We start from the raw sequence: 15,424 nt of genomic DNA on the forward strand, positions 1-15,424 counted from the left end.
TATTCTAACTTTTAACTCTTTAGTTGTGTTAACTCCATACAAGAGTAGTTTGGATTTACTGAAAATTAGCATGGTTCCAAGAATATTTTTCTACTGAAAAAGTTGAAATTTGCATTTTGTATGCTCTGTCCAAAGGAGAAATGGGCAGAGCTTGATTAATAATTGGAAGTGTGTAAGAAATTCTTGGACCCTTGATTTATTTACATATTGACCAGCCCTTTTCTCACATAGTTTACTTGTGATAGCCAACCTTAATATAAATGAATGCCAGTCTGTGGCATTTAATTATTTAGTGCTCCTTCTGTCAGCCAAACTCTATTCTCAAATCTTCTCTTTCTCAAAAATCAGCTAAAAGTAGCTTTTTTAGTTAATAATACTTTAGATTTTTCTCAGATTTGTGTCTTTGCATAGCATGTAATTGCCTTGGAAGCCATGCATATGTTTGAGTTTTTTAAATTGACAAAAAATTTGTGAGGTACAATGCGATGTTTTAGTACACATATACATTGTGGAATTATCAAATAAGTCTAACTAGCACGTCTGTCTCCAGAATTTTCTATTTCTTTGAGAATATTTAAAATTCTTTTGGCTATTTTGAAATGTATGATACATTGTTAGCAACTGTAGTCACCATGCTATGCGATATCCATGCATGTTTTACTGACAGTAGTACTATTTTCAGTAATTCAAGTCTACTTAGATTTATTAAGTAAATGGTATTAACATATCATTTGAGTTAATAGTGAGTCTTCACTAACACTGTTTTTTGAGTCTGTCATAAAACTTGCATTGACTCTGAGAACACTGGCATTCTCTAACTTTCCTTTCTGTCCATGGCCACAGACAAAATTATGGACTTGAAGGAGCAGCCAGGTAACACTGTTTCGGCTGGTCAAGAGGATTTCCCATCTGTCCTGCTTGAAACTGCTGCTTCTCTTCCTTCTCTATCTCCTCTCTCAGCTGCTTCTTTTAAAGAACATGAATACCTTGGTAATTTACCAGCAGTATCACCCACACAAGGAACACTTCAAGAAACTTTAAATGAAGCGTCTAAAGAGTTCTCAGAGAAGGCAAAAAACCCATTTGTAGATAAAGATTTAACAGAGTTTTCAGAATTAGAATACTCAGAAATGGGATCATCCATCTCTCCAAAAGCAGAATCTGCCATGCTAGTAGAAAACTCTAGGGAAGAAATAATTGTGAAGAGTAAAGATGAAGAGGAGGATTTAGTTAGTAATATCATCCTTCATAAACAACAAGAATCACCTGTAGCCCTTTCTAAATTGGTTAAAGAAGAGGACAAAGTTATGTCTCCAGAAAAAACAAAGGACAGTTTTAATGAAATGAAAGTTGCAGTAGAAGCACCTATGAGGGAGGAATATGCAGACTTCAAACCATTTGAGCGAGTATGGGAAGTGAAAGATATTTGTAAGAAAGACAGTGATGTGTTGGCTGGTGGAAGTAATATAGAGAGTGATTTGGAAAGTAAAGTGGATAAGACATGTTTTCCAGATAGTCTTGAGCAAACAAATCATGAAAAGGATAGTGAAAGCAGTAATGATGATGCTTCTTTTCCCAGTACACCAGAGGCTGTAAAAGACAGTTCAAGAGCATATATCACATGTTCTCCCTTTGACCCCAAAACAGCAGACAGCATTGCACCAAGCATTTTTCCTTCATTAGAAGATCATACTTCAGAAAATAAGACGGATGAAAAAAAAATAGAAGAAAAGAAGGCCCAAATTGTAACAGAGAAGAAAACCAGCACCAAAACATCTAATCCTTTTCTTATAGCACCACAGGATTCTGAGACAGATTATGTCACAACAGATAATTTATTAAAGACGACCGAGGAAGTAGTGGCAAATATGACTGAAGGTCTGACCCCAGATTTAGTACAGGAAGCATGTGAAAGTGAATTGAATGAAGCTACAGGTACAAAACTTGCTTATGAAACAAAAATGGACTTGGTCCAAACATCAGAAACCATGAAGGAGTCACTTTACCCTATATCACAGCTTTGCCCATCATTTGAAGAATCTGAAGCAACTCCTTCACCAGTTTTGCCTGACATTGTAATGGAAGCACCATTAAATTCTGTAGTTCCTAGTGCTAGTGTTTCTGCAGTACAGCCCAGTTCATCACCATTAGAAGCTCCTCCAGTTAATTACGACAGCATAAAACTTGAGCCTGAAAACCCCCCACCTTATGAAGAGGCCATGAATGTATCAGGAATAAAAGAAGACATTAAAGAGCCTGAAAATACTAATATAGTTGTTCAGGAAACAGAAGCTCCTTATATATCTATTGCATGTGACTTAATTAAAGAAACAAAACTTTCTACTGAACCAAGTCCGGATTTCTCTAATTATTCAGAAATAGTAAAAGCTGAAAAGCCATTGCTTGATCATTCTGAGCTAGTCGAAGATTCCTCACCTGATTCTGAACCAGTTGACTTATTTAGTGATGATTCAATACCTGAAGTTCCACATAAACAAGAGGAAGCTGTGATGCTCATGAAAGAAAATCTCACTGAAACTTCGTTTGAATCAATAACAGAACAAGAAAATAAGAAAAAACTCGGTGCTTTACCACCTGAGGGGGGAAAGCCTTATTTGGAATCTTTTCAGCCCAGTTTAGGTACCACAAAAGATTCCCTATTGCCTGACGAAGTTTCAACATTGATCAGAAAGGAGAAAATTCCTTTGCAGATGGAAGAGCTCAATACTGCAGCTTATTCAAATGATGACTTATTTATTTCTAAGGAAACAAAAATAAGAGAAAGTGAAACATTTTCAGATTTGTCTCCAATTGAGATTATAGATGAATTCCCTACATTTGTCAGTTCTAAAACTAATTCTAAATTAGCCAGGGAATACACTGACCTAGAAGTATCCCACAAAAGTGAAGTTGCTAACATCCAGGATGGAGCTGGGTCATTGCCTTGCCCAGAATTGCCACATGACCTTTCTTTTAAGAACATACACCCTAAAGAGGAAGATAAAATCCAAGTCTCAGATGAATCTTCCAAAGATAGGTCTGATATATCAAACGTGCCCTTACTGCCTCCAGATGTTTCTGGTTTGACAACTCAAACAGAGATAGGCAGCATAGTTGAACCCAAAGTTTTTGTGAAAGAAACTGAGGAAAAACTTCCTTCTGATAGAGAAAAAGAGGACACATCACCATCTGCTATATTTTCAACAGAGCTGAGTAAAACTTCAGGTAATGAATTCATGTACTGTTTTGTCCTTTCACATCACTTTTTGACTTGGTTTAAAATACTTCTTTGCATCACCTATTATGTTTTATAATACCTAATATGTCACATTGATTAGAACTTTTTCAGTGTTAGTGCTTTTTCTATCTATCTTGTACTCACCATACACTCTTGCTCTTAATTTTTCCACATAGTTGTTAGTCACTTTTATATTGCTTCATGGAACCAGACATTTTTAAATTAGAATCATCTTCAAAATCTATTTTTTCTCCAGTGTTTGTTGATAACATGATGAGCAAGAGGTATTAAAAATATTTTCAGATGTTTATTTTTGTTTTAGAAATGATTTCATATTTATAAAGAACAGTTCTGTGGCATGTTTTTAATATTTCAATATAGCACATTATTTTTCCAGTGAGAGGTATAAGGTCAGGCATATTGAATGGAGAAATTTTCCAGAAAAGTGTAAACTGAGGTCTATCAGGAATTCTGAAAAGTTCTAAATCTCATTTTTTCTTTTGACTACATTTCCCATATACCTGATTTGCATCAAGTGATTTTCCCCTTTTTAGAAATTTAATGTTCTAATTTGGCTGATTTCTATTACACTGTGTAGGAGTATGTTTATGAATTGGAGATGGGTAGCACTTGCTGTCATCAGACCAGTTTAGAAAGTGTTGCAGTATTACAAGAAAGAGGAAATTCTAAATATTCAGGTAATGAGGTGTGAGCATGTAGACTTGGTGTTTGATGGATATGAGAGTCAAAGATGACTCGAGGAATTCTAGCTTCCTGGCATGTGCGTGTATAGAGAGCAGTATGAGAAGTTCTGAGGTATAGGGAACATGAAAAAAGTTGACTTAGGAGAAGAAAAAAATTCAGTTTTGAATATATTGGTCTTGGTACCTATGAAATAAATACCCAAGAAGTAATGGATATTATATATACCTATATACATTGCCATGGACTTGAAGGTAGAAATTAAAGCCACAGATGCCAATTATGGAGAATCAAGAGAAAAGAAAGATTGTAAAGGTGAAAGAAATGATCAGCATTTCTTTCTAGAAATCTAGAGAGGTCAGTTAAGGATTGAAAATTTGTCAAAACAGAGGGCAAGTATTGGTTTGATAGCAGCAAATGGTTGAGTGGGCAAGGCTACAGTTGAGTGAATTTTAGAGCAAATGGATGTAAATGTTGACTATTTTAAGTCTGAGAACATGAAGGAAAATGTTAGCAAGCAGGAAAGAATGAGGTTGAGGAAGGGCAATTTTTTTTGAGGAGGGAAATTGTGATTCCAAGTACTGGTGGAGTCTGAGGGTGGGCTGTGGAGCCCATGTGGAAGAATTAGTCTTAGAGAGGAAGAATGATACTGCTTTGTAGGGAATGGAAAGTTCGGGTGTTGATACTGCTGCGGATCTGTGGCTGGAAGTTGAATTATTTAATGGTTAACCTTTATTGTTCAAAGCAGTATGTATGTTAGGTCTTTTGCTGAGAATGAATTGGAACATACTTGGGTGAAATAGGTGTGAAATACTTTGGGAATAGAGAAACAAATACTTTGTGTTAAGAACTTGTGAAGAATGAAGGGTGCCAAATATCCTGGGTATGGGTTCAGAGAAAGCAAATGGTTGTATTGATTTAAAGTTGTGTTTTGCTCAGTGGAAGGGACAGTGAGTCAAGAGAGTTAGGAAAGAATAGTTGAAAGTGGTGGACTGTGGCATCTAAGTTGAGGAAATGAAGAAAAGAGGGAGTTGATAGGAGGAGAGTAGAATGTCAGTGAACTTGAGGTCCAAATTTGGTCTAAGAACCTAAAGTAGTAGGAGTAAAAATGTGACTGCCAAAATGTGGTCAATTTAGGATTATGAGTGCATGTGGGTGAATGTGTTGGATGTTGACTTTGGAATTTTAGAGCAATAGCTGTTCAAATTGATTATAAATGGTCAAGGTTTGCCTATGAGGCAAGGCCTCCAGTGGAGTTGGGTGAAGATTGCTAGAGGTGAGGTTAAGTAAACTATAGCAATCAAGAAGTTGGAAGTTAAATTTTCCACAGCATCGAAGTCACACATGATAATGACAAAACTTCAGATGGAGAGGAAGATTAGGAAATAGGGAGGTAAGTCTTTGGTAAAGGACAGTGAGACAGCTGATATGGTAGTAGATAAGAGCAATAAGGAAGGATAGAGAATGACATAACTAATAGCCAAGGTCTGTTTAATAATTGTCTGGAAGCAGCAATGGTGAGCAGAGGGTTCTACCACTCTCTCTCATGTAGGAGTAGAATATAGTAAGAGTACACAGCCTCTATTTAGAAAGTTCTACAGGAAAAGCAGTATCCTCAAGTAAGAGCCAAGTTTTGAAAGTATGATAATGGCAGGCTTGTTTAGTAAAGAAGTTGAGGATTAGGATTGCTGGTTGATGTGGAATGAGGTTTTCACAACCATGGTAAAGTGGTTTGGGAGGGATCAATGGAGGGACAATACCTGAGAAGCCCAGAACAGTGTGGTATTGATAGCGTGGGTAAAGACCAAAGAGAAACCAGGATGTTAGCAGTCCTGAAAGGCTTCTGATGAACCCCTCCCTCCCTACCCCAACACTGCCCTAAGAACTTAAAGCTACCAGCCCTTGGTAGATGGAAGCTCCCAGGAATTTCAGGAATCAGCTATTTCTTAGATTGATTTTTACTAAACCTAGAGATCTGTGGCTTAATAGGTCAGAATTAAGGGAAGAATAGGAGTCATTACCTAGGAAGGTTTACTGGTATTGACTGAAGAAAGTTTAAGTAATGCTTTGGGCTTTTTTTTTAGGAATATATTTATGCCTTTTTTCTGAGAAGATGGTTATTCATGACTCTTACTCAAGCTGTTTTTATTTTTTAAACTCATTTCTCTCCCTCCCTTCTCCTACCCTCTCCCTTTTCATCCCTTTCTCAGATTAAATTGTATATATTTATAAGATACAATGTGACACTTTGATAAATATATATATATATAATGTGTACTGACTGAAAAGTGTAATTAGTGTTTTAAACATTTTTCTTCAGTCATTTTTGTGTTTTATCTTAACTTATGGCAGCTCACTAGGGAATAGAGAATTATTTGGATACACTAAATGTGTATATTCTTCAGAAGCCATGTTGGTATAATGAAAACAATATGGGTGACATGAGTTCTAGTCTTGGCTGTACAACCCACAATCTCTTCATCTCTCTATATGTCACTTTCCTTTTCTACAAAAGGGGTGGGGTTAGGTTAGATTTTTACAACTTGATAATTTCCTTCTTTGTAAAGGCATCTGTTTAAAATAGGTGAGTATTTCCTTATTTCAAGCATTGTGCTAGATTTTTTTTTTTTTTTTGGTGGGTGGGGAAGACGGAAAATGAATACAAAATCTTACCTTCATGTAACTTTAAATTGGGGGAGACTGACTGGTAAGGACAGAGCTGAACATTGTGATACATGTTATAATGGGTACATTTATTTCCCTGTCTTCCCAAAAGTGTGGGCTAAGTGTACTGGAGTCAATGTACCAGCAAATATACCATTAGACTAATAATAGAGGCTTTGTCCTCAAATGGCTTAACAACTTTATAGCATTCCTAATTATGATGTATAGGAAGTTTGGTTTTGTTTTTTGCTTTTTTGCAGTGTTGAAGATTGAATCTAGGACCTCATACATGCTAGGCAAACACCTTAGGGTTTTTGGATTTTTTTTTTAAATGTCCAAGTCTTATTACTGTTTATATATTTAATCATTAAAACATTGATAGGTATTAGATAATAAAATGTCAGTTTCCTCAGATCATTTATTATCTCAAATTCTTGTTTTCTTAAAATGACATTTTGTAGGCAGAATTCAGTTTTAATTTTGGACAGAAAGGCATTTCATAAGGGAGATGAACAAGATATTATGGTGCATACTTTGTTGCTTTGTTAATTTTTTGAAGTAAAACTTGTAGGCGGGGGTGGGGGAAGAATACCAGTCCCTTCCCTCCCCTGTTAAGGAGTTTGTAACAAACTGTTCTTTTGTTTTTAATAATTTTTGGTTGTAAATGGACACAATGCCTTTATTTTATTTATTTACTTTTATGTAGTACTGAGGATGGAACCCAGTGCCTCGCACATGCTAGTCAAATGCTCTGCCACTGAGCTACAGCCATAGCCCGTTCTTAATATTGAAATGTAAATGCTGATTTTTTTAGTCTGTGAGTATCAATGTCCACTCTATTTTCACTTGCACTATACCTCCTCATTCAGAGGCAGTTTTTAATGATCTAGGCCCAGCATTTCATACATGTTCTTTATTTAAATTTTTAAAAGTCCTGGCTAAAAATTTATGCTTTTGATATTTATTTTTCCACTTTTGTTTTTAAAATATATTTTGATTATTATTGGCATTTTAAGTTTTCAGTTTTCACTCACTTTTAAAAAATAAGTAACAAAGTAGAGAGTAAAATACTCTTAATACTTCTATAAATTTATTCTACTGTATAGCCAAATTGGTAAAACTTCTGAAAAGAAAGTTAACAGTCTGGAACTGTCACTTGAAACTTGAAATGTTTGTCAGATGATGCATGGAATCTTAGTTTAGCATAGGAATAATGGTTTATGGATATCAGTGTAAAAGGGTTGTGTGTGAAAAAGCATCAGCACATTGGAAGGGGAAATAAAGAGACCACTGGTATATTAGGAATAGCTTCTCAGAAGAGATGATTTTATGAAAGTTACAGATTGCAAATGTGAGTAAATAAATATAGACATTTATATATGTGTATACTCACACACACACACACACACACACACACACAAAGTTTTCCAGATTCTTTTGTGATAGATATGTTCAGTACCTGATCCTACTCATTTGTAGCTAGGCAGAGAGGTGGATTTGTACACTGGCCATGTGTGACTAATTGTGAAGAAACATTTAGGTTTATTCAGAATTAAACTGAAAAATCAATCTATGCTAGAAAATGGTTTGTGGTACATAAGTTGCTAAATTATCTCTGGAATTAAGCAATAAAAACACATGGTATCGTTTATGGTTTGTTCTCTTTTAAAGCTAATAGCTTTTAAGTTAGCTTTTTATTGGAAATAACTTCAAACTTTAAAACAAAGTTGGAAAAATAAACAGTACAAAGAATGCCTTATAACCCTTTATTTGAATTCATCTGTTTTACCCCATTTGCTTTATTATTTGTGATTTCTCTCTATGGGTGTGTATACATACATATACATTTATATATTTGTGATTTCTCTTTCTGTATAAACTAGATGTGGACATCCTTGTTTTTTCTGAGTCATTTGAGAATAAATTATATCTTTGTCTTTTTACCCCAAAATACATCAAATAGAGATCATTCTTTTAAAACCTCAGTATAGTTTTTAACTTTCTAAATTTACATTGATATGCTTTTTTCCAATCTGTCCTCCATATTCCAGTTTTGTTAATTCTCCTCATAATGTCATGTATAGCATATTTTCCCCTCTAGTACAAGATCCAGTCTAGTTGTCATGTGTCTTTTGACTCCTTTAATCTGGAACATTTCCAATATTTATGTCAGAATGTTAACAATTTTAAAGAACACAGATCCACCCTCTCCCCCTTTTTAATACAACAATCATTTTGGATTTGTCCAGCGTTTCTTAAAAATTAGATTGAGGCTATGGATTCATGGTCTAAAATTCTGTGTAGATGATATAGTGTCCTCATGGTATTATATCTGGAGGTACCTGCTATAAACCAGTCTTTCATTGGTGAGGTTAATTTTTACCATCTGATAAGGTGGTTCCTGATTTCCTAATTCTATAATTATAGTATTGTCTCTCTTCCTCCCTCTAAACTAATAATCATTCTGAGGGCTGACACATACTTCAAGACATTGCAAATATCCTGTCCCCATCAAAATCTGTCCCCTTAATTTTGTGTCTTGATTTTTGTTTGATCTGGTCTTTACCATGATGTTTGCAAAATGATGATTTTTCAATTCCAGCACTCCTTCCACATTTTTCAGTTGACCTTTGTCTTACTGTGAGCAAGAGTTAACTTACCAATATAGGTCCATGAATTTCTGTTTTTCTCTCAATGGTTTATACTTACTTGATTTCTATACTTTATTATTTTGGTGGTAAATTATCCCAGATTTGAAGGCATCTTTTAGTTTGACTAAAGGACATATAGCCATTTTAAGTTTGTTTGAATGGCAGCACTTCTTTTTAGCATAACAAAATGTATGCTTATGCCTACTCTGTCCCAGTCTGGAGTCAGCCATTTCTCCAAGAGTCCTAATTGCTTCTAGTATGGAATGAGATCAGTTTCAAAAAGGTTTTAAAAATCAAGAACTGGATGCTAGTTGTTTTGTTTGTCCTCTGGGAATCTTCCCATTTTAGTTCTTTCAGTGTACAGAGCTAGGAAATGCTTATATACATACATATGAATAAACATAGGCACATACCATATGTTCACACAGGTATCTCCAATCCTAATCCATTCCCATGGTGTTCTTTCTTTGGTCATGTCATATTTATCTTTTCTTTTTATAATGAGAGCCCTGGTTCCTAATACTATCAATAACATTTACTCATTTGTTTAATCCTTTAACACATGTGAAATAGTTGTAGGATATATTTTTTCATATCACTATAATAAGGATTTGTTCGAATATCTCTCTCACACAAACCTCCTCAAGATTGTTGGGGGTTGGTGGGGGATATGAGTACAACACACATACACCACACACATATGTATGTGTATACATCTATGTGTATATAGTGTCAAAGACCAGCTGATAGCATTTTTGTTTGTTTAGGTGGTGTTTCCACATTATTTAAATTTCAACAACAACAATGACAGTTTTCTTCCTGTTTCTGTTGCCTGTCCACCTCATAGTCTTGCCGCCCAGTCACCTTTTGGACTTATTTTCTTAAGTATTCTTCTAGATATTTTATACTTTTTTTTTCTTTTTAAAAACATTATGTGTGATCTGTTTTGACCTTTAATTATTAGTGAATGTGAACACACTTCCCATATTTTTTTTGGCTATTTGTATTTTGTGTTTTACAAATTGCTTTGCCCATTTTTTAAATTCAGGAGTGCTTTATATATATGAATAATATATATATATTTATATATATGAAAGATGCAAACTCAGGTTAAGAGTTTTCCTGCAGTTTTCCAAAAGATTTTTATTTTATTTTACATTTTGGTGGACATTTTTACTTTTCACAAAGGAAAATCTGTCTTTTGATTTTCTTCCTCTATAGTTTTCATTTTTACACTTAATTCTGATCTATTTAAAATGGATTTTGGAAAGAAATCATTTTATCTCACATGCTTTTTTCTGGTAGAGTTATTTGCCTGTTTCCATTGTACTCTGATCTAGTTCTTTATTGCCAGGAACAATCTGTGGAAGTGCCAGAAAAATTGAGAGTAGTCTTTACTAGATTGTGTCCTTGATTGGGCAAGTCAACTATAGACTGTAGGTGTTGCTGCCATCTAGTGTTGTTGATAGAAAACCAGTTCTGTGGAGTACTTTGTAACTTTTGACCATAGGGAATAAATTCAATCAGCAGAGAAATTTAGTAACGTGGAAATATCTGTTTCACACTTATGAATGACATTAAAATGATTTTATAAAAATAATTTTGAATTTTGACATCTTGTACTGAATCATACGTTTGAATCATGTTACTATAAACATTTGAATGACCCTCAAGATTTTCCCCGAACTGTGTACTTTAATGAAAAAAATCTTTAAAAGGTCTGTACAGAGCCTAATGATTACAAGTTAATTTTTGAATTTTGAATTTAGAAATGCTTTGGGCCTTTGAGAGTATCTGTGTATTTATTTTAGATTTTAATGTAATAGCATTTAATTCTCATTGAATAGTATCACTTTCAATTTCTTTGTATATTTTAGTATTCATTTTGGCAGCCTATGCAAAATCATTTATAGACTTAAGAATGCTCGTTTTTTGGCTATGTTAAAATGACGTTCATTTCGTACACTTTCATTTCTTAAGATTCAGTTAGGTAATGTTGAAGTGCTATAATTTAGTCTATAGAGGGCATTATATTACAGTACATGGTAGGGTTTTTAAGTGTTTAATATCTCATTATGTATGTTTATTTTGTACCTTTTCTTAGCTCAGAATAATTATATAGTTTTAAAGTAAGTTTAAAACTACACTGTAGCCATAATCATTGTTTTAAAAAACGATTAATTAAAGAATTCCTGTACTTTCTGACCAGAAGTAGATATAATTATTTTAGCTATCAAGATAGTATACAAAGCAGCTAACTTAGGGTGTTGTACTTTCAATACTAATGACTACTTCTTTCTCCTCTTATTTCCTTTTTATCTCTAAACATTGTGAAGAAAACAAAGTAAAACAAAAATTGGAGTTTTTCTTATTGATGCCTAAAATGCAGTTCTCTACTGCCTGAAATCCTTCCAATTATATACAAGTCAGGAAAAAAATCACACTCAATTTCTGAGAAGGTTATAGAATGGTTATAGAATTTTTTTATATTCTTTAGTAGGAGTTGATTTAATCATTTTCTTGTGAACTACATACAATAAGAAAATGAACATTTTGATTTGAGATGTAATTACAAAGGTAATCTTAGAGCATAAAACCCTTTAGAAAGGAGTTAGGTATATTTGGAGGTCTTCATGTTCAGGAGAGAGGGATATTTAGTGTGAGGATATTGAGAAGTGGGAAACTGCTGAATATGAACTTTGAACTTTTATTTCAAAAGTTCTGTAGAAGGCTGATTTTTTTAGATGAGTGAAAGAATATTTTTCACCCTCCCTACTTCATACCTTTCCAATATGGAGCAGGACTTAAAATTCACACTTAAGTTCTCTTTACTCGTGTTATAAATAAAGGAACCTTCTGTGGTTCCCCCTTTGGGAGTCTTTACTTTTAAGGGAAAATGGGGTTCTGTCTTGGTGAAACTTTGCAAGTTGGGATGTGCTCTATTTGAAAATTCCTTCGTTATTAAAAAATAAAATGATGAAAAAATAAAGATACATTTTAGAAAGATATATACTTTATTTAACTCATTAAGATGGGGTTTAATGTGAAATAGTACCAGTAAACTATGCATATATAAATTTGGTCTCATCAGTTTTTCAGATTTAAACACTTTTTTGCTTAGCTAGCTACACTTAACTGTAGTTTAAAAACTTTCTAACAAATAAATGGACAGAATGGCATTTGACTTCCATGAGCTAGTTTTCACTATACACTTAGTACCCTAAATTGCAAAGAATATAAAAATTAAAGAACTAGATATCACTGTTCAGGGTTGAAATGCTTACTGAAACCTATGTTTCCTGTGTTCACTTTTTAATATTCCTGGAGCACAGTGGTTAAGCATGTTTAATGTTTAGATAGGTGAATGTGTTTTATTTCACATTCTTACCACTCTCAGACTTTAAAAAAATTATTAAGGTAATACAAAAGAGGAGAAAAAATACCTTTATTTTAAGAAACCCTTTTTCTCCTCTTTAGTAATCTCTTACTTGAAATAGTGTTTGAGTACTGTTTCTGAGTACTTCATTTTCATGCTAAGTGTTTATTGACTTTCAAGTTTTTGTTCTTTGCAGTACTGGAGTAGAACCCAGGGCCTTTAGCATGCTAGGCAAGTACAACATTACTGAGCTATACTGCTAACCCCTGGCTGTCAGTTTTAATGGACTTATTACTAGAAGTATTTTCTTGGAATTTTAAAAATAATCTTTCAGATTTCATATTCAGCTAGCATTTTTATTTTTATTTTTATTTTATTTTATTTTTTTTTTTGTAGCTCAACCTTTATTTATTTATTTATATGTGGTGCTGAGGATTGAACCCAGTGCCACACACATGCTAGGCAAGTGCTCTACCACTGAACCACAACCTCAGCCCAGATGTATTTTATACTTAATGAATTCATTTTGGGATTCCAAACTCACATGAAGAAGCCATATATTTTCATCCATGATCAGACTATATAACAGGGTTCTCAAATGCAGTGCTCCATTGGATAAAGTTTAAATATTAACTCTTGAACTGAGAATACTGAATTCTCTTTCAGAATGACTTTATTTGTAACTGGAGTTAGGTAGGAAAAGAAATGAGTCATTGGTATGCCAGCCTTTCTGATATGAAGGATTTTTCAAGGTTTTGCAGCCCATAGTTTTACAACAAGTTTCAGAAAATAGCCCTATTTAAGTGTAGGTTTAATCTTAAGATGAATATATTTTTGTATAAAGACTACGTATTTTATAATACTTCATATGCCATGCATTTAAAGATATTTTAGCTGATTTGTCATTATTGTTTTTTTTTTCTGCTTAGGCAGACAATTAGCATCAGGTAAACCAGTTGTGGAACATAAAAACATAATTTTATACCCTAGAAATAATGCCAATTTTATGAAGTTCAAAGAAAAAAATGTTAAAAATGCTGTAAATAAATTTGGTTTTATGTTTATCAATAACATTCTATAATTTGTTCATGTTATTTTCCCAAGGCAAATGATATAATTAGTACTTTCTCCACAAGATAAAGATCTAATAAATATTGAATGATAACATTGGAGTAGTTGATAATTAAGTGTCTGGCTTTTCATAATTTTAAGAGGAAAATATTAGAAGAATTAGATTGTTGAAATTTTGTCTATTGAAGTAATATAGGTTTAGTAAACATTAATAATTTTACTTTGATTCTTGTTTGTTCCCTTATAAGGGTGCAAAATGCTGAATATATAAGCCTTAATAAACTTAGAAGAAAGTAAGAAGAGACTCAGCATTTCCCAAGCTTGAAATTTAAGCTATTACCCTTTGTTGGATCAGTCCATTTTTATCTTAGTGAGCAACTATTGATTTTAGAGTTTGAAATTAAACTGTAAGCCAGCAGCATAATTCAACCATCTGTCAAAAAAGGAAAAAGAAATAAAATGGAAAAAACACACACACCAAAAACCCTGCATATGGCTTTATGGCTTTATATTCAGTTTCTGGTCAAAGAACAACCCTTTTTTTCTTTCTTTTGGTCGTCTACCTCTTCCCCTGCAAATGCTCATTTGGTATGAGCAACAAGCAAATGACTAGAACAATAAACAGATAGAAGGAAGGCATTAATGCCTGAGTATTAGTAGCCTAGTTACAGATTGCACTGCGTCAGACTGCTCCACACCCAGAAGACGTCAGGTGACTTCAGTCCTGCTGCATTTGTGCAGCAGAGGAGACTGCAGACTTGAGTTGAGGAAACGGGTATTTCATGTCTCAAGGAGTAGATTTTTGCAGTTACAGCTTTTTTGTTGGTATGCATAATTGATAATTGCAGCTGGAGGGCAGATCGTGACAAGAGATGGACGGTCAGAAGAAAAATTGGAAGGACAAGGGTATATCTGCTTTTTAATCTTTTATTCAAATTTTGTATGGAACTAGTATACATTTCCATGAGTAAGCTTTGCGACTTAGATATATTTGGGGTTGAAAGTGAAGCCTATGGAAGGCTTAATGCTGAAGGACTAAAACAGCAGCTATCTTGTTTTTACCAGTTGGTTGTGTACTAGAAAATGACATGCTGTTCTGTTTCACTGGTGTTTGATTTAGTCTTTTCAGTCCTGTCATTTAGGTTTTGTTCTCTAAACCTTGCACATTGTAAACAGATTTCATTTGTTGGTCATGTTGATATAATAAATTTACATAATTCTCTTGTAGTCCAGGATGACATTTTCTGTGACTATTTTAAAGAAGCTTATTTTTAGTTGAAATTCTATCCAAATGTTTGTAGGTAGTGAGATAACTGCGTCTTCAGTAAGCCTCTTTTCTTCTTTGGGAATCTGACTTGAACCTTTAAAATTTTGACTGCCTTTTAATGTTTTCCTGTATTGTGAAATTATTCAAATATATACATAGTTTTAAATGCATGTCTGTATTTAAATCACTAACCTTTGTCCTTGTAATAACCAATCAGTGATCTTGATCCCCTTCCTCCCCCTTGAAAGCCCAGATCCTTTCAAATCTCAGTGGATCATTGTGTAAGAATTTAAGCTTGTAAGTGGTAAAATGTTGACTGTAATGAATATTTTAACTGTATTTTAAGGTGGTTAAATGCCATTTTTAAAAAAGAGAAGGTGGTAGGCCATATATTTGACTACTTAGAAAAAAAATGTCTTAAAATTGTTAGAACTGCTTTTAAGTATCCCAAATTG

The 15,424-nt window shown here is 33.7% G+C and overlaps 1 protein-coding gene across 4 annotated transcripts in view; it reads left to right on the forward strand.

Annotated features, from left to right (window-relative positions):
- Positions 1-15,424, forward strand: part of RTN4 (reticulon 4) — a 65,179-nt gene that overhangs the window by 14,771 nt on the left and 34,984 nt on the right. The window contains exon 3 of one of the 4 annotated variants that reach the window (XM_079110203.1): positions 844-3,225. The exons of 2 other annotated variants lie outside the window; for them this stretch is intronic. In XM_079110203.1, coding sequence (XP_078966329.1) covers positions 844-3,225 — 2,382 coding nt within the window. Of the gene's footprint in view, positions 1-843; positions 3,226-14,372; positions 14,609-15,424 lie in introns of those variants that run through there. One more of the 4 variants, XM_079110206.1, reaches the window with a different exon arrangement.

The sequence above is a fragment of the Sciurus vulgaris genome (assembly GCF_902686455.1).
Source record: "Sciurus vulgaris genome assembly, chromosome: 14".
NCBI classification, from domain to species: Eukaryota; Metazoa; Chordata; class Mammalia; order Rodentia; family Sciuridae; genus Sciurus; species Sciurus vulgaris.